At 42.1% G+C, this 25,458-nt stretch overlaps 1 protein-coding gene across 1 annotated transcript in view; it reads right to left on the reverse strand.

The window, feature by feature from the left end:
• Positions 1-4,623: 4,623 nt before the first annotated feature.
• The window catches only part of MYO1F (myosin IF), a 76,887-nt gene continuing 56,052 nt past the window's right edge, over positions 4,624-25,458 (reverse strand). Inside the window, exons 23-28 of the mRNA XM_018573384.1 lie at positions 17,352-17,498; positions 16,932-17,080; positions 12,798-12,872; positions 12,531-12,720; positions 10,316-10,485; positions 4,624-4,777 (exon numbers count right to left, since the gene is read on the reverse strand). Of these exons, the coding sequence (XP_018428886.1) occupies positions 4,701-4,777; positions 10,316-10,485; positions 12,531-12,720; positions 12,798-12,872; positions 16,932-17,080; positions 17,352-17,498 (808 nt within the window). The 3' untranslated portion in view covers positions 4,624-4,700. The remainder of the gene's footprint in view (positions 4,778-10,315; positions 10,486-12,530; positions 12,721-12,797; positions 12,873-16,931; positions 17,081-17,351; positions 17,499-25,458) is intronic.

Raw genomic sequence — 25,458 nt, forward strand, 5'->3', positions numbered from 1 at the left:
CATGGGCTGTCCCCGCCCCCACACCGCTCTGACGGACTGTGATAGGAGGCTGAGCAGTGTGGGAGGAGAGACACTGGTCGCTCACGCCAGCTGTCACTTTCCCTCCTCCGCGCTGGGACAAAGAGCAGCGCCCAGCGGGGAGGAAAGAAATCACGGCTGCACCGACAAAACAGCAGGAAAGTGGCACTTTCGGCATTTAGCCAAAAGTGCAATTTTCGGCTGGCGCCCCCCCTTCAGATTTACGCCTGGGGCCAGCGCACCTGCCCCCGGGTTCTTACGCCACTGTAGGAAGGGGACCCTTTGGGCACTCTCGGATGTAAGGGGGGACTCTTCTAGGCACCCCTGGATGTAAGGGGCACTCTGCTGGGCACTCCTGGATATAAGGGGAACTGTTTAATTAATTCAATTGATTTTATTCATTTATATTGGCCTGTGAAAAGTTCTAAAATATATGATGTGGCCCTTGTGCTAAAAAGTTTGGAGACCCCTGAACTATACCATTGTTCTACTGCTATTAGTAAATATTAGTTTGCTACTTGTCGATCACTGTGCTTAAAAGAGGTTTAGGAAACTTTACAGACTGTACCATTTTTCAGTGATTGATACACCTATCAAATTGTTCTTTAGGTTGAAAAAGTGAAATGTCAATCAAGTTCAGTCTCTCAAAATCTCCAAGGGTTCTGTAAGAGTAAGTCTTGGATTTTTGCCTTTGTAACACATCAAGTTATAACTGACAACATGAGATGGTGGTAAAACATAAAAACTGTAGTAGTGCCATGTAGTCCACCTAGTCATTATCTTTGATCATCAGCCTACATGCATGAGTGTCCTTGGAAATGATTCGAAATTGTTAGCACCTATATACCAATTGTCAAAGCTACAGTATAATGCCTATGACCTCTTCCAAATGACTAAGTCTGTATTGGAAAGCAACATTATTTACATCAGGAGCCACTTGCCATTTTTCTTGAAATAGTAAAGTTGGTCATAGATGCACAATCCTGTGTTAACTTAATATGTACAAGCCTTATTCTGTACATGCCTGGCAATGTCCTCTTCACTGCTTATAAGGGAAGAAATGGAAGAAGGGGTATATACTGTGAAGGGAATTTATCAAAATTAGAGCAGAGAAAATCTGGAGCAGCTGTGCACTGCAACCAATTATCATCTCTCTTTCATTTTTAAACCTCTACTGAACAGAGATGCTGATTGGTTGCCATGCACAGTTGCTCCAGATTTCGTCATCTCCAGTTTTGAGTTTGTTTATATTTGCTCTTAGCAGTGACAAATAAAAGATCACTTTAAAAACTCCAATGTTTGTGATTGTTGTTGTAGAGTGAAAGAGAACAAGGCAGAACTACGAGTCAATCAGGTTCTACAGCATTGCACAGTGCAATCTAGCACAGGTAGCTTGTTAATGGAAGGAGCGAGCAAAAGGAAGACATCATCTCAGTGCTGTGCTGCTTTTTCATTATCCATTCAAAAGAGTGAGTAACTGACACAGCTATATTGCTTAAAGCAGAACTCCGGGCAAATCAAACCCTTGCAGTCAGGGCAGCCTTCAAAAGTTTTGGGGCCCCTTACACAGCTTAAGGCCTGGACCCCCCTCCGCACCGCCGCCCCCCAATGCCGTCACACTGAGCCAGTCACATCAGTCTCTGTACAGAGGAGCTTACCCTCTAATGTCCCCTCCACAGTCACATCAGTCTCTGAACAGTGGAGCTTACACTCTAATGCCCCACCCCCCACAGTCACATCAGTCTCTGTACAGAGGAGCTTACCCTCTAATGTCCCCTCCACAGTCACATCAGTCTCTGAACAGTGGAGCTTACACTCTAATGCCCCACCCCCCACAGTCACATCAGTCTCTGTACAGAGGAGCTTACCCTCTAATGTCCCCTCCACAGTCACATCAGTCTCTGAACAGTGGAGCTTACACTCTAATGCCCCACCCCCCACAGTCACATCAGTCTCTGTACAGAGGAGCTTACACTCTAATGTCCCCTCCCCCACAGTCACATACTATTATTATACATTTACATAGCTCTCGGCTTAGTGACGTGCTGGACTCCGGTATACACCAAGGTATACACCAAGGTATACACCAAGATGGCAGTGCAAACATGTTCAGGTTCCGCCATCTTGGTGTATACCAAGATAAACTCCAAAATAGCGGCATGTGCAGAACACGCTGGCGGCCGATACGGCCGCTGCTCAATCTGCAATCTCTTTGTGCGGTTTCGGATTCGGAGACTCAATGCCTCTAAATCCAAAACAACATTAAAATTAGTTTCCTTTGACGAAACAAATAAAAATGTTTCTCATTTTCATTTGTTTCGTCTGAACCGAATTTGCACATAGGCGCATACAACGCGTGTTTGCGTTGTATGTGCGTGGACGTGGGGGGCCGGGGACTGCTTAACTGCTTGCCGTCCGCCCGTTGTGAAAAAATGGACGGACAACAAACTCACATAGGCGGGTTGCAGTAAGTAGATGGCTTTTTTTCTGCTCGCGCGCGCCCGGGCAGGAAAAACCCATCCGGCTGTTTGATATATAACCGATCGGCGGCTCTATAGCCGCCATACGCTTGTATGTTGTGGCTGCGTGCCCCCTCACCCTCCTAGAGTGCCGCCACCCCCTCCTGCACCCTCACCTTCAATCCTGGGATCCGCTACCCCATCTGCGGCCCGGGACCGGCTCGGAAGGGTGTCAGGAGGAAGATGGGAGGGAGATCAGCATCTTCCTCATTGCTGATCTCACTCAGTACTGTGAATGCACAAGTGATGTGTAATACATCCGCATTCACCTGTCAGTCATCTGGCTGCTATAGCCAGAGAGAAGAAGCTGGGGGAGCAGATCTCTGCTCCATCAGCTTCTTTGGGGGTTCCCAGGTGACATTAGGGGTCTTAGAGACGCAGGGCCCAGGAGGGAGCACTGCCTGCTGTCAGGATGGCTGAGCGGTGAGGGGGAGAGAAGCCCGCAGCTTTCAGGATGGCCAAGCGGGGAGGAGATTGGAGCCGCTGTCATCCTGTCAGTTTCAGGATGACAGCGGCTCTGTGCGTGGCAGAGCGGGGGATCGGTAAATAGCAATGATACTTACTGGGGACACATAGTGCTATGTGTCCCCTGTTATGAATGACCAGGCTGTGATTTACATCAAAGCCTGTTCATTCAAGATTTCCTCAATGGGGAGAAGCACTCTGTACAGAGGCTTCTCCCCATTCAGAACCTGATGATAGTAAATATTTTCAGAATGAATGGGAAGCCTCTGTGCTGAGTGCTTCCCATTCATTGAGTGCTGAGGCTGCTGAAAAAGAAATTGAGGATTTGGTGTCCTCAATTTCTTTTCTATTTTAAAAGGGAAATGTCAGGGGTCTGTTTGGACCCCTAATATTTCCCCCAAGGCCCCCCAAAAGTACAAAATAAATAAATAATAAAAAAAATAAAAATTATGAAAAAAATACAAAATGTAAACAAATATTTTAAAAAAGTGAAAATTAATTTGAGATGAAATGAAAGAAAACTAAAAAAGTTCATTTGTTTCATCAAACAAAACACTTTTTTATGCTATTTTGGATTCAGCCATTGGCGTGTTCTGGAGGCAGGGCGCATGATGTCATATAACACCGCACGTGTTGGGCGCCGCCATCTTGATGTATATGTAGGTATACACCAAGATGGTGGGGCCAATATCGGCGTGTGACGTCAGTATACTCAGTATACTCGCTGTAGCTCGCGATATACTGATCTTTGGGTCACACTTACCCCATAGTTCTCCTTTAATTGTAGTGGAGTAACTAGTCTATTTATGCACTGTGGCACATGCCCTTGATCACGGGAGTATCTCAACACATTCACAAATCTTTTAGCAAGAGGGTTCATATGTTTGTATTTCACTTATGTAGCAATGTAATTGTTTGCCAGGAGTTCAGCTAAAGAAGTCTATGCTCACACAATTTTCTGCACTGAAAAATGATGGTCACCAAAAGGGCACATAGAAAATAATTGTTTTCTGTGTGGCCAGTTCACACCAACGCAGGTGTGATGTGCAGAGTGCTGCACTGTGGAGAAAATGCAGACATGCATTTTTCCACAGCACACTGGATGGCGCCGCTTCTCAACGTAGTGCAGCACTGTGCAGGGATCTGCATAGAGTGTACACTTTTTTTACACTCCAAAATAAAGCAAATAAAAAAAAAGGAAGTAAACTGTAATGCGCTGAAACTGCACACCTGCTGGACTCAATAGCACACTAGCCTGCCTGCTAAAATGGAGCATTTTAATGGGAGGCCTAGAGTGAAACTAGCCTAAACCCAGTGGGTAGTTTTTATTAAACTTTTGGTTAAATATATCTTTAATAAAAAGAAAATTGATCAGTTCATTTTTGAGTTGATACGTTTGTCGCATTAGACATAACTGTAACCAAACCTTTTGTTTATACATAATGTTCAGTGAGACAGAAACACTTGTGAACTTTTCATTTACATGGTTTTTAGTAAAGGCAAAGGTAAAATGGTCTTGAAGAGAAAATGGAAAGCCATTAGCCCATTTCCATTACACAATTAAACTGAAAACGAGTAAAAATTGTTTTCTTAGAAAGCTCTCTTTTTTTTTTTTTTTTACAATTGATAAGTTTTTTTTATTTTTATGCATTGAATATTCTTGATGTTTGTGTATATTGGGAAGGATTATATAAAGTATCAGATTTTCTGAACATAATTTCCTGGGAAAAGTCCTTCCTTTCCATGGAATCTTCCTTTCCACCAGCCAGAAACATCTGAAAATACAGCAATGTTAATGAATACAATTGGAGTCAGAGAATACATAATTCATTCTTATATATATATATATATACCCTAATAGTTAGCATATATCTACACTGTAACTACTACACTGGACATAAACTTGCTGACTTTTCAACATATGTCACAATGTTTTGAACATCACTTTAATGAATCTGCCAGTGTAATTAACAATTTGAAGCTGAACACGAGGCAGACATACAAGACATGTCAATGCAGTTATTTATTCATTAACCCCTTCGTGACGGGAGACGTACAGTGTACGTCCCGTCACAAAGTGGCTATATGACTGGCCACGTACACTGTACGTGCCGAGTTATATTAGCCTCTGTAATGCTGGTAACTGCTGATTCTCAGCAGTTCCAGTCAATCTTCAAATGCATATTTTATAGCACTGCAAAGAAGCAGTCAGTTGTGCGGCAATGCTCATGCGCTAGCAAGGGACGTGCTGATAGAGGGAGAAAGCAGAGAGACAAAGCGATGAACTGATCAGTCTGCCGTTTCTTCTTTTATTGTCCAGTCACAAGCTGGGGGAGGTACAAGTTCTGCCTTAAACTGAACTATAGGATTTTGGATTCTTGGGAGCTTTTGTGATCATGTATGCACCACATATTGGCACACTTATCTAGCAATGTGCCCTGTGCGAGAAAGCTTTACAGCGCCCCTCAGTGACCACACCCCTCCGTGGCCACACCCTTTAGCGGCCACACCCCCAGTAACCACACCCATTTCCCCCAATATCCGCACCATTTAAAGACTCCTATTTTGTTAAGCCGCAAAGAAACATTAATAAGTATGATAAAAATAAAACTTTTATTCAAAGGTATTAAACTTGTTGGCACAATAGAAGTATTCTTATCAAATAAAACAACAGAAGGCAAACAATAAATGTCAAAATACAATAGAGTCTATACAAATAAAGTGTCAGTTTGTCATGCCGATCCTTTTTTCAAGTCAGTATATCTAGAAAAATAAAAATAGAACACAGAACCCGGACTACTTGTAAATTAATGAATTACTATATGTCCGAAATATACGAGAAATGTATTCAGGCACATAATAATAATAATTTGTTTGAGAATGTGCGGCGGCCGTGTTGGCCCCCGGCGTGTTCTGTGAATGTGTGCCACCATCATAGAGGCGGGGAGCATGACGTTACATGACGCCATGCATGCGTGGCGTCAGGTGACGTCACACACCGATATTGGCCCCACCATCTTGGTGTATATCTAGATATACACCAAGATGGCAGCTCCCAACACGTGCGGTGTGATATGACGTCATGCACCCTGCCTCCAGAACACGCCACTGGCTGAATCCAAAATAACATAAAAAAGTGTTTTGTTTGATGAAACAAATGAAAACTTTTTTAGTATGCACGGCTCCCACAACCCTAAGGCCGGCCCTGTTGACATATATATACCGCAGTGTTGTACAAAGAACACTGAGCCAGTCACATCAGTCTCTGTACAGAGGTGCTTACACTCTAATGTCCCCCACAATCACACACTAAGATTATACATGTATATAGCTCTGACATATACCGCAGCGCTGTACAGAAAACACTGAGCCAATCACGTCAGTCAAGCTTGTAGCGGTGGAAGCAAAAAAAAGTGGTGTGCAATATAGTGAAATGTAAAATTATACAGCACAATGCAGAATACCATCAGCTATAGAGGAATACAACAAATCCCAGAAATACATTTATGCTTGCACACACTTCAAGCAACTTTACTTTCTCCCGAGATCTTGGGACTGTCTGCAGCTGCCGTTCTCCCACGTTGCAGTCTCCCTGCAACAACGTGATCATCTTGGTGGGCAGCAGCGGGAGATAGCTCAGAGCTGAAAGAGGCGGGGAAGAGGTGCGGCATGTGGCGTGAAGCGCGCGGTGCGCGTGGAGCCGCAAACAGGGGCAACTAATCGAAAGCCGACTAATCGATGATGGAAAACATTGACAACATTTTCCATCATCGATTTTAATCGACTTAGTCGATTAGTTGTTTCAGCCCTGGTCCCATCAGTCTCTGTACATAGGAGCTTACACTCTAATGCCCCCCCCCCCCACAGTCACATTACCCACTGGATGCAGGGCTTCGTGACCCGCTGGACACAGGGTTTCGTGACCCACTGGACACTAGACATGTGCACCGGCAAAAAAATTGTTTCGTTTCATCTTGTTTTGATTCGGATTTTGCGTTATTTAGTTTTTCGGGATGCGGACAAAATTCGCTAGCGGTAGTCTGTACGAATGTTCATTTCCGTTTCATGTTCATATCGTTCGTTTCATTGCAGCAAAGTTAATTTTTTTTTTTAATTGTCACTTTGCTGCAATGAAAATTCGTCCACAAACAAAAATGCGTACAGACTACCGTTAACGAATGTTGTCAGGAAAATTAATTTTTCCAAAACGAATGGCACATGTCTACTGGATGCAGGCTTAGGGTTAGTTCAACCATAAGCAGTGCGCCCTCCAGCTGCAATGTGATTGCCCGCATGGGAACGCAAGGCACATTGTGCCTGCAGTGCGTTCGGGTGCGGTGCAATCAAAACAGTGCTTGCAGCATTTTAATCGCACCGCACCCGAACGCACTGCAGGCACAATGTGCCTTGCAACCCATGCGGCAATCGCATTGCGGCCGGAGGCCGTGGCTACGGCGCCATTCACTTCAATGGCCTGCCAGGTCCCCTCCTGCCCGGCCCAAAAGTGAGCTGGCCGCAATGCGATGCAGTGCGTTCCAGCCGGAACGCACTGCAAGTGGTGTGATCCGGCGTTAAAACGGTACCAAGAACACGGCTGCAGGAGAAGCCATATTCTTGGTATAACCACTTCCAGCGGAGCACGTACATTTACATGAACCCGCGGGAAGTGGTTAAAAAAAACACACACGTAATGAAACACACATATCACACACTCAAAACACACACACACACACACACACAGCTTCATTAATTAAAAAAAGTCACACACACACACATTTAAAAAAACACACAATAAAAACACACACAACTTATAACAATAGGCCTCCACCTCCTGCCAGTCACCTGTACGGCCGTCGGCCGATACTCATGTAAGGTTCCCAGGCCCCTCAGGCTCATTAATATAGTTCATTGAACTAAACATTTGGAATATTACTGTACCAATCCGTATCTAGCTTCACCAAAACAACATCTCCCATACACTGTAAAGATATTGCTATGCTGTTAATTAGCAGGTAACACATTGCACATACATTCCTATGTCTTTGTGCTGCATGAGGAATAACAGGTAAATTCATTAACCCCTTAGTGACCAAGGCCTTTTTTTCATTTTTTTGTACCCATGATATAATCCACATTTTAGGCCTGAAAATTACTTCAACAGACAGCCTGCTTCTGACAGCTGGGCGGAGCCAGCCGTGATCTTATGGCTGGCTCGGCCCCTTGCAGAGAGATCAGCGTCCCTGGTTACCAGCTAACCAGGGACACTGATCTCCAGACAGCCTAACTCTCCCGGGCGCTCCGGGAGTCTCCAGCTCCCAGCCGCCCAGGAGAGAAACACTGCTTTTTCCTTCTTCTTTTTTTTTTATTCTGACACGGAGCCGTGTCAGAATAAAAAAAATAAACATTTTCCCCATAGGAATGCCTTGCTAGATTCCTATTGGCTATTTCAATTTGCAATAGCCAATAGCAAACTAGCTATTGTACCCGCCCACTGCTGCAGTTCTCCATCAGGTCCCCACTAGTGATTGACAGCAGCAGAGGGCGGGTACAATAGCTTGTTTCCTATTGGCTATTGCAAATTGAAATAGCCAATAGTAATCTATGGCAAAAATGTTTTTTTTTTCGTTTTTTGACGGCAGCAGAACCGCCGGCCAATAGAAAACAGTTGAGCGGAGCTAGCTATCACTGCTAGCTCTGCACAATCATTTTTTCTACTTTTTAAACTATTTTTCTGTTCTGCTCGGTCCCACGGAGGGGCATTCGGCTATTCACTCACTGCTATTCGGCATCTATGAGAATAGACCGAACAGCAGCGAGTAGCCGGCCGGAGGTTCGGCTTAGCCGATCCAGATGTTGGATCGGCTGAGTCAAACTCCTTCTGCACTTCGGGTTGGCCGAACATGCAGAGCATGTTTGGCCGACCCGAAGCCACGCGATGTACGGCTGATTTCTGCCGATATATGGCTGATTTCTGCCGATATATGGCTGAAATCAGCCGTACCAGCCTGAAGTGAATAGCCGAACAGCGTTCGGCTCACTTCGCTTTAGGTCGGTCATTCACTCGGCTGTGAATAGACCCCTCATGTTTTACAAAATATAAAAGACGAGGAAGATGAGTAAATAGATACCCAACATGGCCAGGTTAAAAATTGTATGCGTCCGTGAAACTGCAACAAAATTCAGTACCCCAAAAAGTCCATAGATGATGCTTTAAAAGCCCCACTGGTCATCAGTTTATAGATATACATAAATATTGGCCTTATAATTATTGCTCTCACTTCGGCGTGCATGAAGATACCCAACATGTGTAGCGCGATTGTCGTTTTCATACGTAGGCGCACCCAACGCGTGTTTACGTGAAGACGCACGGGGGACTTTAAAAACATTTTTACATTCTTTTTACATTTATTTAATTAAATATTCATTTTAAAAACTTTCTAACATTTTTAAACTTTACTTCAATTGCTATCACATGGGGGGCCAACAAGCCCCCCGTGTGATAGCAGATTGGAAGTGACAGGTACTCTTTAAGGTGATGCTGGGGATCCAAATGCCCCCATTGGTTGATTTACTAACCTTATAAACACGCCACGAACAAGTATACACCTCTGTAGTGTGTTCCCTCCCAGCATGATCTATTGGTGGAATCTAGACACCTTTGTAGTGTGTACACACCCAGCAGGTGTGTTGTGCAAAGCCCTGCATGAATTGCAAGGTGATGTTGTGTAAATTAGCTCTACGTTGTGTTGCTTGCGTTGATGAATGCAGGAATGTAAATGCATGAGCTAACCATTTTTGTCTAAACTGTGAAGCAGCATTATATATGCATCATGTGCATGATTTTTCCATATATGGCATTAGTGGAAATATGCTTTTAGAGACTTTTTGGTTGATAAATACGTTTTGCTGTGTAAAAATCACACGCACCTAGTGCGTGCGTCTGTTTAGGTTAGTAAATCACCCCCCTAGTGTAACCTTTATACTCCAAAATAAGCTACTGAAGTCAATGACAGCTATGGGACCGGATGTGATATAATCTGCATCACTCTCGGTCCCATAGTACGTTGGGGGGGCCCCGTTTACAGGGCTCGGAGAAGCGATCGGGCGACAGCTGAGTCGCCTGATCGCTTCTGTTGTAAAGCCGACAGTCAGCTTTACAATTGTAAACAGAGACGCCTGGAGTCTGTTTAAAGAGGCCCTGTGCTAGTGACGTACTATGGACGTCACTGGTCACTAAGGGGTTAGGTATAATGTTTTCTGATTGGTAATACCACTTTTGTCACGGAACAAAATGACCACTGCTTGCTACTCACCTTCCAACAAAATTTCAATAACATCATTAACATTAAAGCTTAGCTCATCAACATCCTGTCCAATATACTGGTAAATAGCTCTGCAGCGAGGGTTAACAGGCTTGGCCTGAGCTTTCGGTTGGCCTACTGCAGGTGGTTGTCTCTGACCGATACTCTTTCTCCTATTTACCCTGCAAAGCAAATCAGGTAATGAAAGAATCATAAATGTTCTTATTCACAAAACGGTATTGTATTTTGTGGGTGAACACAAAATGAACACACCTTGATAAAATGGACCTTTAAGAACTAGCTATATATTTAGGGTCTTCTCCCTATGCTGGTGGAGTGAGTTCCTACATCACCCTGACATCAGGGACCCCGTATATCAGCATCTCACTCATACTGAGAAGGAGGACTCATGATAAAATGCCACTTCTAGCAGTTCTCTTTTTCTTCCTACTTTCTCTGACTGGTGTTGGTGATTTGCCATGAATGTCTTGAATGTAGGATGGGAAAAGGAAACATACAGTAGTTTGAATGGCGAACATTTATTCACCATTGAAACAACTCCCTCTCCATTAGGGCAATATAATGAACACGTTCTTCACCTGATTTTAAGATTTAAATTGACTGTCTAATTAATCATTATGTTACAGAACTGCTCTTCTGACAAATGGATTTCATGATCATGCAGTTATAGCTGCCCTTGCTTTAAGGCAGGGGTGGGAAAGCTGGATGAATATCCAATTAAAAGGAATTGTTAAAAACCCTGTCAGTTTTTTTTGCCATCTGTGTCTCCTTGGTAAGATTTATTTTGACTTCCTGCCCTATAGACAGAACAGGAAGTTAGAGGAAATCTCTCTAAAATGAGAGAAATCCCCTCTTAGACAGCAGCTCTTTGGGACACTTGTTTTAGTGAAAATGCATCAAACAAGATTTGCCCAACATCTGCTCTTCTTCAATGGCAAATGGGCAATGCTTTATTGTACTATTCATCCTGTTTATTATTAAGTAAATGTCGATTTGTGCTGAAATTTGCCCAATTATAGGCCATTTTCTATTTGCACAATATTTAAACTATTACCTAGTTTGGAGTGGGGAATGATGTTCTCTAATGTTTTTTTTTTCCTTGCAGGCTGATATCACCATAGTGCAGCTCTGCTATGATGATACCAGCTTACATGCCCTTCAGCATTGGTGGGAGGGGGCATGTTTTGAGAGGGGTTGTCCCAAAAAACAGGGGGGGGTCCCCTACCAAAGCATTGGTGCCCCCCAATGCTGATGGGTACTGGGCTCTTCAGCACTTTTGGCATTCACTCACTCCCTGGTAAAACTAGTTTTAGGGGTTGCTCAGACCCCAATCAGTGCATTGCTGCATCCAAGTAAGTGAAAGTAAAAAATAAATACACAACACACAATAAAAATACTTTGTTAATTGAATGACTAATTGAACTATAACTAATATTTATCTTTCCAGGTTCTAGCCAGGGCCGGATTTTCCACAAGGCCAACCAAGGCCCGGGCCTTGGGGCAGCAAGGAGTATAGGGGCAGCAGGGGTGTGGAATTCCTATTTCCCGTAGTTGGTAGTTGTTTTCTACATTTAGCCCTGCTTTGGGCAAGCAGGGCTAAATGTACAGCGGAGAAGCCTCTGCTTGTTTTGTACAAGTGATCTTGGTGGTCGCTGAGATCACTTGTATGCAGCCTGCAGGTCTGCCATTCTTTATGGGATGGGGGTGGGGGGGTTGGAGGGTAGGGGCGTGCATTGAGGAACTAGGCCTTGGGGCAGTAGAGACAGTAAATCCGGCCCTGGTTCCAGAGATGTCCAAAGATGCCCTGCCGCATATGATCCAGTGCTGGCAGGTCAGAGGAAGAAGGAACTTCTCAAACTCTCATTTGAGAAATGCCAGATGTCTTGCTACTGGCATTCATTATTTCCCAGGGAACTCTAGGGATTGATTTCCCTGTGACTTCATTCCATATATTTAATAAAATATGCTACTGATCTACAAACACACCTTACATTTTCTAAAGACTCAAAATATCTTATTCAAAAGATCACTTGTCTAATATTTCACAGACCAGTATAATATGCAGTAGAAGCCTCTGAAACATTGTGGGTTCACTTAATCTGTGTAAAATACTGTATGTATTGGTCACATAGGCCTAAGTAGTTAACAGTCCTGCATCAGTACATGGATTTTAACCCAAAATGTAAATAAGGAAATAATAACTTACCCAGCAACTCCCTGGTCTGGTACATTAAGGAACTCCATGTTGTGGTCAGAGGTTGCACGGCTTTTCCTAGGTGCTGATTGTCGAGGGAGGGCAGAAGAAGGTGGAGCTCGGGGCTGCCTCTTAGCCTGAGAATATGTAGGGTTTCTGGAATGTCCAGAATTAAACTGAGGAGCCCCATTTCTAACGGAGCCTATGAAAGGGAGTTATAAGTAAGTTCTCAATAACACAGAAAGTTATAAGGATGGTAACAGTTCTGGAAATTCTTACCAGGAGGAGCAGGAGCTGGGCGATTTGGTGGTGGTCTGTTTGAGCGAGTTTGTATATTTTCTTTTCTTGTAGGCTCTAAATAAGATATTATATTAATATTATTTTATTTATCAAAACAAACTTTACTTTTAGCCATGTCTATATTACAGACTTGATAGCAATGTGTTTTTACTTTGTCATCTGGAAATAGCTTGTTCTGTAGTGCTCTACACGTAGGACCCCAGGTGTTTTTCCACAAATAACAAGGAATTTTAAGTTCTTATATTTAATTTATAAATTACAGGTATTTATATAGCGCCAACAATTTACATACTGCACATTCACATCAGTCACTGCCCTCAAGGAGCGTACAATCTAAGGCCAATTTAGCTTCCAGCATATCTTTGGAGGAAACCAGAGTCCCTGGATGAAACACACTCAAACACAGGGAAAACATGTAAACTCCCTTAGGAGGAAACCGGAGTCCCTGGATGAAACCCACACAACACAGGGAAAACATGTACACTCCCTTAGGAGGAAGCCAGAGTCTCTGGATGAAACCCACACAACACAGGGAGAACATGTAAACTCCCTTAGGAGGAAACCAGAGTCCCTGGATGAAACCCACACAAACACATCCTGACCAGGATTCGAACCAGGGACCCCCAGTGCTGCAAAGTAGAAGTGTTAACCACTAGGCCACTGTGCTGTGCTTATATTTTATTGTCTTTCCATTTGACTGATTAGGCTATAGTTTCAGTTATTATCACATTGTTTTACATAAAGTTATTTTTTATGACTTTCAATTTGTACAAGCTTGTATTTTTAATTTAATTAAAAGTAGGGATCTTTTTTAGATAAGCCATTAGAGGGAACGCTTAAAGAGGAACTTTACCCATATCTTCAAAATAACAACAAAGTCACCTTTGGAAAAGTATTTTTTTCATACCTTATTCTTCTTCCCCAATCTTCTGACAGCGGTCATTATATCTAAGGGCAGGTTGCTAGATCTCCCTTTACTTCCTGGAACTCTGGCACATGTGACTAGACATGTGACCATGCACATCATCTCAGGGGAGGAAAATGCCTTTCTTGAGATCTAATGAGATTACAGATGAGATTTCCCAGCAATGTTCTGCTGATGTAACCTTCCCAGGATGCAACGCTTGGGCACGATTACTTAATTTGTGCCAAAGTGGACCAGGAAGTGGCAAAAAAAGAAATTGTAAATAAAGTGAAAATATGTTTATTTAGCTAATGAATGTAAGATTATTTCATTGATTTTATATCAGCATGCAGAGCTTAATGCTGATGTGATTTTTAGTCAAAGGGGGTAAAGGTCCACTTTAAGCTGGGTATACACTGATAGTGTTTCATGCTAAAGTTTATAGTACAAATCTAATCAGAACACTTGATAATTCCATCAGAGACTTGTAGAATGTCGTTCAAAATGTTTACATTCAATTTTGTAATAAATGGAGTTTCCCCAATGAAACCTACTTTCACAGTTAAAATTATTTTCATTAGTAAAATATTTTCCATCCTGCTTCTTTGATTTTTTTTTGTCACTATGGTTAAAGTCAATTCGACCCCATTAACTATTAGAAAAAGGATTGAACATTCCAAAACCAAGACAGCATTTGAAGATTTGTGTGTAAACGGGGTAGGAGGGACCTATAATATATCTACATTATATAATATATTATTGAAACAGGTACACTCTAACTGTCCATATTATACTAGAATGTGGGAACGAGAACTAGGACAAGAGATTTCAACAGAGGATTGGAATCGATCCTTTGCTTTAACATTTAGATCTAGTATCTCGAGTAAAGCTCAAGAACGAAATTATAAAATAATTTAAAAATGGTTTAGGTGCCCGACTACCCTGCATATAATTTACCCAGTTTTATCTAAGCAATGCTGGAGATGCGGTCACTAAGAGGGAAATATGCTGCATATTTGGTGGTCATGTGAACAGATTAAATGAACTAGTATGTTGCGCTCGGTGTTGGTGGATCTCTTTGGTTTGGGGTAGGTTTAGTTGTCACTAAACACAATGTCAAACTATATACGGTGAAAATGGTGATAAATAATTCTATGTGATAAATTAATAGATAGTACTTAAAATCGTGCTAATTTGTGATCTATAAATAAACTATATATAAACATATGTTGTTGATTAAATAGTGTATATAAATTATTCTGTGGTGACTCTAATTGTGGAGGATTACCGTGGTAGCGGTATATTGCTTATACCTAAAAAATTCATTAATACCACTATAAGTGTCTCAACATGGCTTGTTAGTGAATTACAATATAGTGAATGTATACTTTGTAAATTGTATCAAGAAGTAAAAACTATCAAAAAATCGAAAAACTAATAACACTAACAAGCCATGTTGAGACACTTATAGTGGTATTAATGAATTTTTTAGGTATAAGCAATATACCGCTACCACGGTAATCCTCCACAATTAGAGTCACCACAGAATAATTTATATACACTATTTAATCAACAACATATGTTTATATATAATTTATTTATAGATCACAAATTAGCACGATTTTAAGTACTATCTATTAATTTATCACATAGAATTATTTATCACCATTTTCACCGTATATAGTTTGACATTGTGTTTAGTGACAACTAAACCTACCCCAAACCAAAGAGATCCACCAACACCGAGCGCAACATACTAGTTCATTTTGCCTGATTTATATCAACACATTGGTGCAGCTGGTGACAAAATATAGCTACTCCTAGCGCAACTAATTGATTTGAATAATGTGAACAGATTAGACCATATTGGGAAACCATAGTTAATCTATGTGAGAAGATTATTGAGATCAACTGATCAGTAACACCAGAAATAGCTTTGCTTTCAATTATACCAGGAGATATTCGCAATGGTTAAAGAGGCCTAATGCAACATCTTTTAGTGGCAGCCAGAACGGTGATACCACGGTACAGGAGATCTTCAGAGATGCCGCAGATTAGAGAGTGGGTAGGCGAAGTTAATTTTATTATGAGGATGGAGGAATTTACGTCTCGACTGTCAGATAGATATCCTGAATCCTGAATTCTTGGAAATATTTTTTAACAACTAGCACATTGCAGCAATTCCTATGAGATTAGGTGAAAGGAGTAGAAATATGTTGGAAAGGAAGAATAATATATGAGGAGAGGGGAGGAAAAGAAGGGAAAAATTATACAATCAGACATGGGTTTTTTTGGGGGGGGCTGTGTTTATTTTGGTATGAGATGAGTGAATTAAGGTAAATGGGAAATTAAAAATTCTGTAGCCTCCGCTTCCCTCCAATAGATAGTAGGGGGTATTAAGCAAATGGAAATGGCAAAGTGAAGACATTTGGGGGGTTATGCTAACATATGTATGTAAGAATTAAATATATAGTGTGGGATGTTGTAAATTGTGGTGACAACGAGAAGTTAAACTTGTATGTAAATGAGATATGTGTATGTTGATGCTTTGTTATATATATATATTTTGTATGTATGTATATTTTGTATAAATAATAAAAAGATATTAAACAAACAGCAAAAAAAAAAAAGAAAGAAGGAAAAGAAAAAAGAAAAACGATTTCCAACGAACATTCCAAAACCAAGATTTTAACCGTGTATACCCAGCTTTAGTGGCTCAATGTAATTACTGACTTAACAACTGTTAAGATATCAGCCACAGTAGGAGTGCATTGTTTACAATTAATAACACAAGTTTTTTGTAGCGCTTTAAAACAGGAAGCAGAGTCTTACATCAAGGTCTTTTTTTCTCACATCTAAAAAAACATTATTGAAGAAAAACTTCCTTCCTGTAGCAAGATTTTATATTAAGTACAAGAATATCTACACGTGCATGGGACACCACATCTATTTGTCCAAAATGCCAACGTGTTGGAAAATCTACTAGTTTAAGACGCACTTTCGGGAATTAACATAAGCACAGAGGCTGCTTTATTCCTGTTTCGGTAAAAGCTCTCCTCTGATATAGGTTGCGTGTGAATTACATATTTACATCTTGCCTGCCATGACATCACTCACCCCTGGAGTTATTACATACAGTATCAGAAATTCATTACATATTTACAAATTATATATTTACTATCAGAAATTCTTTTTAGAATTATACTTACTGGTGTTTTTGGGAAGTCCATCTCCGATAGTTATTGCTAGGGTCTTCCCTCCTGGTTTTAGCTGAGAAATGTCTCCTTGTCCCCTAAGAAATGAAATGCTTCTGGTGCCACCTCCTCCCCAGCCTTCTTTTTTTACTTTAAGCTGTAGTCTGAAGAGAAAATGGTCATTGATATTAGGTATATCTGAGACTGATCCCTGTGCTGTCATGTCAACCCTAATGGGAAAGTTGATTATTCCATACCATCAGCACATTCGTTCATCAAATGTTCTTACTGAACCTTTCATTACTTTACATTTTATTCTAGGAATGAAATAATGCTCCTTTTTATGAATACCTTAATGCCACTCTGATATCTACTTACAAACTTCACATACAATACATTCAGGCACATAGAAATATACCACTAAATAATTCTTACGTGTCAGCGAAGTTTAGGGCAAGTTTATTCTTGGTTAGCTCCTCATACCGCTTGCACATCAGACTAATTAATTCAGTTTTGAACATAGACTCCATTAGGGTATCAAGTTCGGCTTCGTGTAAGATAAAGAAATCATCTTGGTGGGTGCTGGATACAGACAAAAAAAAGCCAAAACTATTTGTATAGGTGATGGTTATTTATATTAGAAATATTTCTGGCACCAGTATGTTCACTAGACCGTTTGTTACTAGCCTTGTGACAGTAGAATTATTTTCAGAAAAGCACTTTAGTTGCCTGAGGGCTTGTTCACACCAAATGCAGACCAGATCTGCATGAGTTTCTGCACATGCAGTGCAGTGTGTTTTGCCACGTTCCGAGCCGTTTTTGTTTCAGGGTTTTTGTTTTTTTTTAGCCTAAAATGGGCTTTCAGTGTGCCCCAGGGCGTTTGCATGCGTTTTTGATGCATTTGCATGTGTTCCAGAGCAGGTAAAATTGGGCTTGCGGCAGTTTTTTTTACATGCTCTGGAAAAGAACGCTGCGGTGTGAACTAGAGCCCAAAATACCATTGGCATTTATTGGACGCAGTTTTGATCCAGTCTGTAACTGCTCTGCTCCTGCTCCGCGCTTGGTGTGAACTAGCCCTAAAAGGGCATGTTTACATATATTGTATTGCTGTACTATATTTCAGTAGTCATATTTTATAGACTAGTTTGTACGTTTCCTCCTAATGTCTACCTGCATGTCATGCTGTTCAGTTCAATTCCTTGCTGAACTGAGTTTGTACTTGATGCTTAGTTATGTTGTGAAGTGTACTTATTACTTTTAAAGCTGAACTTTAGGCACAAAAACTTTTACCTAAATACAGTATATTCTTCGATAGGGATGAGCTCAGGTTTGGACCAAACCCAGTTCAAACCTGATCTCCTCTAAACCCGGAAGGACCCCTCCCAAACACGGATGGTAGCTCCTTCCGTGCCACCAAAGCTGGTGTTGAATTCCCTGATGTAAGCAAAGGGGCAAGGTGCTCTGAGGTCATTGACCTTATATAAAGCTACATGCCTAATTTACTTAGTATGACCACATACTCATATTAAGTAAATTACATCAGCACACGCAACTTGCCTCTTTGTTTACATGCAGCTCCGCCTGTAGTGGCAAGCCCCACCCACTACAGACTGCCTGCAGAAAACTAGATATGAAAGGTGGATACAAGACCAGTCACCCTGCACAAGGAGAGAACAGCAGTGACTGGTTTATATTACAGGAAGCTTCTGCAGAGAGACACTGTTTTACACTGGATTACTGCACAGATGTGGAAGAAATACAAAAAGCACACCAACACGCAAGTAAGAATACATACAGTATGGATCTTATATAAAGACAATATATTTATTAGCTTTAACCATGGAGCTTAAATGATCATCTTTTGAGCATCTGTTCCTGCTACAGACTTTAAAGTCTTTACATTTGAAATCACATGCATTCTCCCCTATTCACAATCCTATGACAGCAATGTCTGTGGCCACTGTGTGCAGAAGCCTATATGAATTATAACAGCACAGTCACTTACCTGCCCACATATGTAATCCACACAGCAGTATTACCTTTACAGACCTTGTAGTAGGTGTTATTGAATGGGTAGGGCATGTTTTCTTAACCCCCACCCCCCAGGGCTTTTGCCTGTATAACTGCTGTGTAGCCAAACATCTAGGCAGGAGCCAATTCACATCTAGGCAAAAGCCAATTTCTAAACATAAACTAAAGCCAATAAAAAAATAAAGAATTTACAGATGGCACTTTCAGGGAAAATAAACATTTGCCTCTCTGCTGCCTTTAAAAACGACCTCTGCCTGCAGCAGTCAGGGGGCCCGTCACTGGTCCCCGCTAAAAGAAGCCTCCGGTGCAGCTGCGGCCACAGCAGACCCCCCCATAACCAGGGTCCAGGGAGCCCCTATTGGCCACCAGGGAGCCCCCACTGAGCACCAGGGTAAGGTGACACATTTTTTTAAATAAAATCCGGGGACATTTTTAAATGGTTCCGGCAACATAAACATAAGTGCAGCCTCCCGTCTCCCACGTTGTCAGAAGATTGCACGCACTGTCTGCAGCTTCTTAGAAGATACGCTATTAGCGTAGCGGGCGCTTTGCAAAATGCACAGGCAGCTTCCTACGCTACGCTAATAGCGTATCTTCTCAGAATCTGCACACAGTGCGCGCAATCTTCTAACAGCGTGGGGGGGAAAAATATATTTTATGTTCCCGAGGACATAGTTTGTCAGGGGACGGTCTCCTCAATCCGGGGACTGTCCCCAGAAATCAGGGATGAATGTAGAGGGATGAATTAAAATCAATGATTGAAAAAGTTCTCCAAGTTTTCAATCATCGATTATCGGCTTTCAATTAGTTGGCCCTGTTCACGGCTCCACACACGCCGCATGCCGCACCTCCTCCCCGCCTCACGCTTGCCGCTGCTAGACCCGCCTGCCTGCATCAACATTGCGCTGTATAGAGGAATACAAATCCCAGCAATACTATATTATACCGCGCAATGCGGAATACCACCAGCTATAGAGGACTACAACAAATCCCAGCAATAGTACATTATACAGCGCAATGCAGAATACCACCAGCTATAATGTACTATTGCTGGAGGTATTCTGCATTGCGCTGTATAATGTATTACTGGGGTTTGTAGTCCTCTATAGCCGGTGAAATTATGCATTGATTGCTGTATAATTTTACACTTTCCATTTCACTATATTGCACACCACACTTTTTTTTGTTCCACTGCTCTAAGCTTGCTCCTGTGATGGACTACAATCTCAATGCAAACTAGTAGTCCATCACTGTAGCCATTTTATTTATCCCGATTAACCGGTTAATCAAACTCAATAGTCGGCTAACTAATCGATTTTGAAAATAATTGTTCGCTGCAGCTCTAGATAAATGGTCACCCTACACCAGGGATCCCCCACTAACCACCAGGGATCCCCCCACTAAGCACCAGGGAGCCTCCACTGGCCACCACAGAGCCCCCCACTAAGCACTAGGGAGCCCCCACTACCCACCTGGGAGCTATCACATAGCCACCACTAATTATTAGGGAGCCCCCACTGGCCACCACAGATCCCGCACTGACCAGCAGAGAGCCAACACTGACTACCTGACAGTCTGCATTGGCCACCTGAGAGCCTAATTAGGGAGCTGCCTCTGCTGCACCCACACGCACCCGTGAAATTCTCTGGACCCCTGGTGAGAGCCGGCACAACCCTCCTGAGACCCTGGTGACATCGGCGGTGAACCCAGAGCAACAGAGTATGTAGCTTCATATTATTCTGCATTGCTGTAATATATATTGCTGACATTTGTAGTTCTCCAAAGCTGATGCTGTTCTGCATTGCTGTATAATGGTATTGCTGGGAATTGTAGTTCTCTATAGCTGTTGGTAGTCATTATTGCTGGGATTTATAGTCCTCTATAGCTGATGGTATTCTGCATTGTTGTGTAATGTAGTGCTTGGAACTGTAGTTCTCTATAGCCAAGGCTTGAAAAATTTGATAGTGTCTCACCAGTCAGTCAAACATTTCACCAGTCAGCATGACCGGACTATAGCCTTGCAATTTATGTTAAAAAAGTTTGGGGGCAGATAGAGCTTTCTTTTGGAGGTATATAATCACCACTGAGGGGGGAGGGGGGTATTTTTTTAAAACTATATAATAAAAAAAGTACCATAAATGTAGAAAAAAACAAAAAAGTTTCCCTACGTTATGTTATAAAACATTTATCACTCGGCTGTAGAGCCTCAAATCATCTCTAAATTGGTGCTGACACTGTCCTTCCTTATGGAGGGTGGCCAGTGCTGGATTTCCCATCAGGCAATGTAGGTATCTGCCTACAGGCGCCCGCCACATATATAAATTTATGTTTTTTTACAGTCCTCCCGGCCTGCGACCTGGGAAGACAGACTTGACCTGAAAGACGGGTGAGGGGAGCTGAGCGGGGCAGAGTGTGCGCCGCCCTATTCCGCATTCCCGACATCATTACCCGTGCTGCCTGAGACCTGCCCTCCTTCCCTGCACTGTCCCCGCCTCTCCCAGGGATTGGTCCCGACTCCTACTCCTCCCCGTCCTCGCTACAGCCTCATCTTACCTTCTCCTAACCTGTGGCCACGCTTACCCATTGCCAATAGACGAACAAGAGAGGAGATACTTATGGGAACAAAAAAGGACAGATCTGACCAGAGAGTCCGCATGATAACCCAATATGGATCTGGGTGGAATACACTGAAACACACCTTAAATAAACACTGGAATGTCTTGCAATTATGCCCCATACTTCGAAATATAGTGGGCCCCTACCCCCTAATGACAGCACGGAGAGCGCGAAACCTACAAGACCAATTAGTCACCTCTGAGTTTAGACCTAGTACCCAGGAGACCTGGCTGTCCAAAAGTGGTAAACCCAAGGGAATGTTTGCATGTGGAAATGTCAGATCTGTTATATACCTAATCGAATGTCCATGCAAAAAATTCTATATTGGAAAAACCAAGCGAGAACTTCGAGTGAGAATTGGGGAACAGCTCAGGGACATAAAGAACAAAGATAAAGAAAGTCCCCTTGCACAGCATTTTACTAAATACCATAAGGGATTAACAACAGGTATAAATCAGGGGAATTTATGTACTCAACCTACCAGCACGTAGAGGGGACTACAATACTGTACTTCTCCAAAAGGAGAAAATGTGGATATACAAATTAAACACAATGGCCCCATATGGTCTTAATAATAAGTGCAACCTACAAGTTTTTCTGTAATGGTTATCCCTTTAATATAAAGTAAAAAGAGTGTTCCCTATGCGCCTTGAGTGTTTTTATATCATTCATTGAACAACTAAAAAATCTCCCCTTTTAAAACTAGAATGAAAAACATAATTTATGGTTTACTATAAACAAGTAAATTGATTCTATATAAAGGTTCCCTTCTGGAATGGGTGACTACTGCGATATTGCGACGTGTATGTGATAAGAATTTATTAATACCTCAGACTTGTTGTCAATTGTATACCTATATCTGCTAATTGAGATATGTGCTTCCTTAAATCACCCTTCTAATGTACAATTCGTTTTTTTATTTCACTGTATGAATGTATTACCACTCGGTTCACCTCAGCATTCCAGGGGTTAAGAAAATCTATATCATGAGAGTTCAACAATAAAAAAATCTGTGAGAACGCCCCTTGCCAGATTCTGACGAAGCCCTGGGAAAGTAGGCGGGGTGAAACGCATCATGGCAGTGGACGCTTAGCTGAGATCTCACCTGCATGTCAGGTAATCCCGTTGCAAGAAAGTTAATGGCGCTGACTGCGATCACACTGGAACTCGTTAAAATCTGCCTGTAACCGCACAGAAAAAAACTCTATGGTCTATTGGAACGTCAAAGTAAACTGCTGCACCCACACGCACCCGTGAAATTCTCTGGACCCCTGGTGAGAGCCGGCACAACCCTCCTGAGACCCTGGTGACATCGGCGGTGAACCCAGAGCAACAGAGTATGTAGCTTCATATTATTCTGCATTGCTGTAATATATATTGCTGACATTTGTAGTTCTCCAAAGCTGATGCTGTTCTGCATTGCTGTATAATGGTATTGCTGGGAATTGTAGTTCTCTATAGCTGTTGGTAGTCATTATTGCTGGGATTTATAGTCCTCTATAGCTGATGGTATTCTGCATTGTTGTGTAATGTAGTGCTTGGAACTGTAGTTCTCTATAGCCAAGGCTTGAAAAATTTGATAGTGTCTCACCAGTCAGTCAAACATTTCACCAGTCAGCATGACCGGACTATAGCCTTGCAATTTATGTTAAAAAAGTTTGGGGGCAGATAGAGCTTTCTTTTGGAGGTATATAATCACAACTGAGGGGGGAGGGGGGTATTTTTTTAAAACTATATAATAAAAAAAGTACCATAAATGTAGAAAAAAACAAAAAAGTTTCCCTACGTTATGTTATAAAACATTTATCACTCGGCTGTAGAGCCTCAAATCATCTCTAAATTGGTGCTGACACTGTCCTTCCTTATGGAGGGTGGCCAGTGCTGGATTTCCCATCAGGCAATGTAGGTATCTGCCTACAGGCGCCCGCCACATATATAAATTTATGTTTTTTTACAGTCCTCCCGGCCTGCGACCTGGGAAGACAGACTTGACCTGAAAGACGGGTGAGGGGAGCTGAGCGGGGCAGAGTGTGCGCCGCCCTATTCCGCATTCCCGACATCATTACCCGTGCTGCCTGAGACCTGCCCTCCTTCCCTGCACTGTCCCCGCCTCTCCCAGGGATTGGTCCCGACTCCTACTCCTCCCCGTCCTCGCTACAGCCTCATCTTACCTTCTCCTAACCTGTGGCCACGCTTACCCATTGCCAATAGACGAACAAGAGAGGAGATACTTATGGGAACAAAAAAGGACAGATCTGACCAGAGAGTCCGCATGATAACCCAATATGGATCTGGGTGGAATACACTGAAACACACCTTAAATAAACACTGGAATGTCTTGCAATTATGCCCCATACTTCGAAATATAGTGGGCCCCTACCCCCTAATGACAGCACGGAGAGCGCGAAACCTACAAGACCAATTAGTCACCTCTGAGTTTAGACCTAGTACCCAGGAGACCTGGCTGTCCAAAAGTGGTAAACCCAAGGGAATGTTTGCATGTGGAAATGTCAGATCTGTTATATACCTAATCGAATGTCCATGCAAAAAATTCTATATTGGAAAAACCAAGCGAGAACTTCGAGTGAGAATTGGGGAACAGCTCAGGGACATAAAGAACAAAGATAAAGAAAGTCCCCTTGCACAGCATTTTACTAAATACCATAAGGGATTAACAACAGGTATAAATCAGGGGAATTTATGTACTCAACCTACCAGCACGTAGAGGGGACTACAATACTGTACTTCTCCAAAAGGAGAAAATGTGGATATACAAATTAAACACAATGGCCCCATATGGTCTTAATAATAAGTGCAACCTACAAGTTTTTCTGTAATGGTTATCCCTTTAATATAAAGTAAAAAGAGTGTTCCCTATGCGCCTTGAGTGTTTTTATATCATTCATTGAACAACTAAAAAATCTCCCCTTTTAAAACTAGAATGAAAAACATAATTTATGGTTTACTATAAACAAGTAAATTGATTCTATATAAAGGTTCCCTTCTGGAATGGGTGACTACTGCGATATTGCGACGTGTATGTGATAAGAATTTATTAATACCTCAGACTTGTTGTCAATTGTATACCTATATCTGCTAATTGAGATATGTGCTTCCTTAAATCACCCTTCTAATGTACAATTCGTTTTTTTATTTCACTGTATGAATGTATTACCACTCGGTTCACCTCAGCATTCCAGGGGTTAAGAAAATCTATATCATGAGAGTTCAACAATAAAAAAATCTGTGAGAACGCCCCTTGCCAGATTCTGACGAAGCCCTGGGAAAGTAGGCGGGGTGAAACGCATCATGGCAGTGGACGCTTAGCTGAGATCTCACCTGCATGTCAGGTAATCCCGTTGCAAGAAAGTTAATGGCGCTGACTGCGATCACACTGGAACTCGTTAAAATCTGCCTGTAACCGCACAGAAAAAAACTCTATGGTCTATTGGAACGTCAAAGTAAAGAAGTAAAGACATCTTTACATCATCTTACCAATCACCGGCTATGTAAAGCGGCATAATCCGGATTTATTTAGCAGCCCAAGGAAATCGGCTCGAAAAAACAGCACATGTGAGTACTCCCATACTGGATTTTTCTATTACATCTCTGGAGATTTCCCTATGTGAGGCCATACCCCAGGAGATATCCAGTTATAAACTGTGCGAGACTGTATTCTAATCTAGTATACACCGTACAATACAAGTCAACACCGGATGAGGACATTTGTTTATTACTTATTGTACTACATCATAGCTGGGGCCATAAAATAAATTACTTGTTACCAGTTGCACTGGTTCATTGGGACACAAAGAATTCAACATCCCGTGGAGGGGTCTATTGACTTTAGCAGCTATACCTTGTATCTACTACAGTGGTGATCGCAACATTGTTT

This window comes from Nanorana parkeri, unplaced genomic scaffold (genome assembly GCF_000935625.1).
Source record: "Nanorana parkeri isolate BGI_ZX_2015 unplaced genomic scaffold, ASM93562v1 scaffold2357, whole genome shotgun sequence".
In the NCBI taxonomy this organism is placed as follows: Eukaryota; Metazoa; Chordata; class Amphibia; order Anura; family Dicroglossidae; genus Nanorana; species Nanorana parkeri.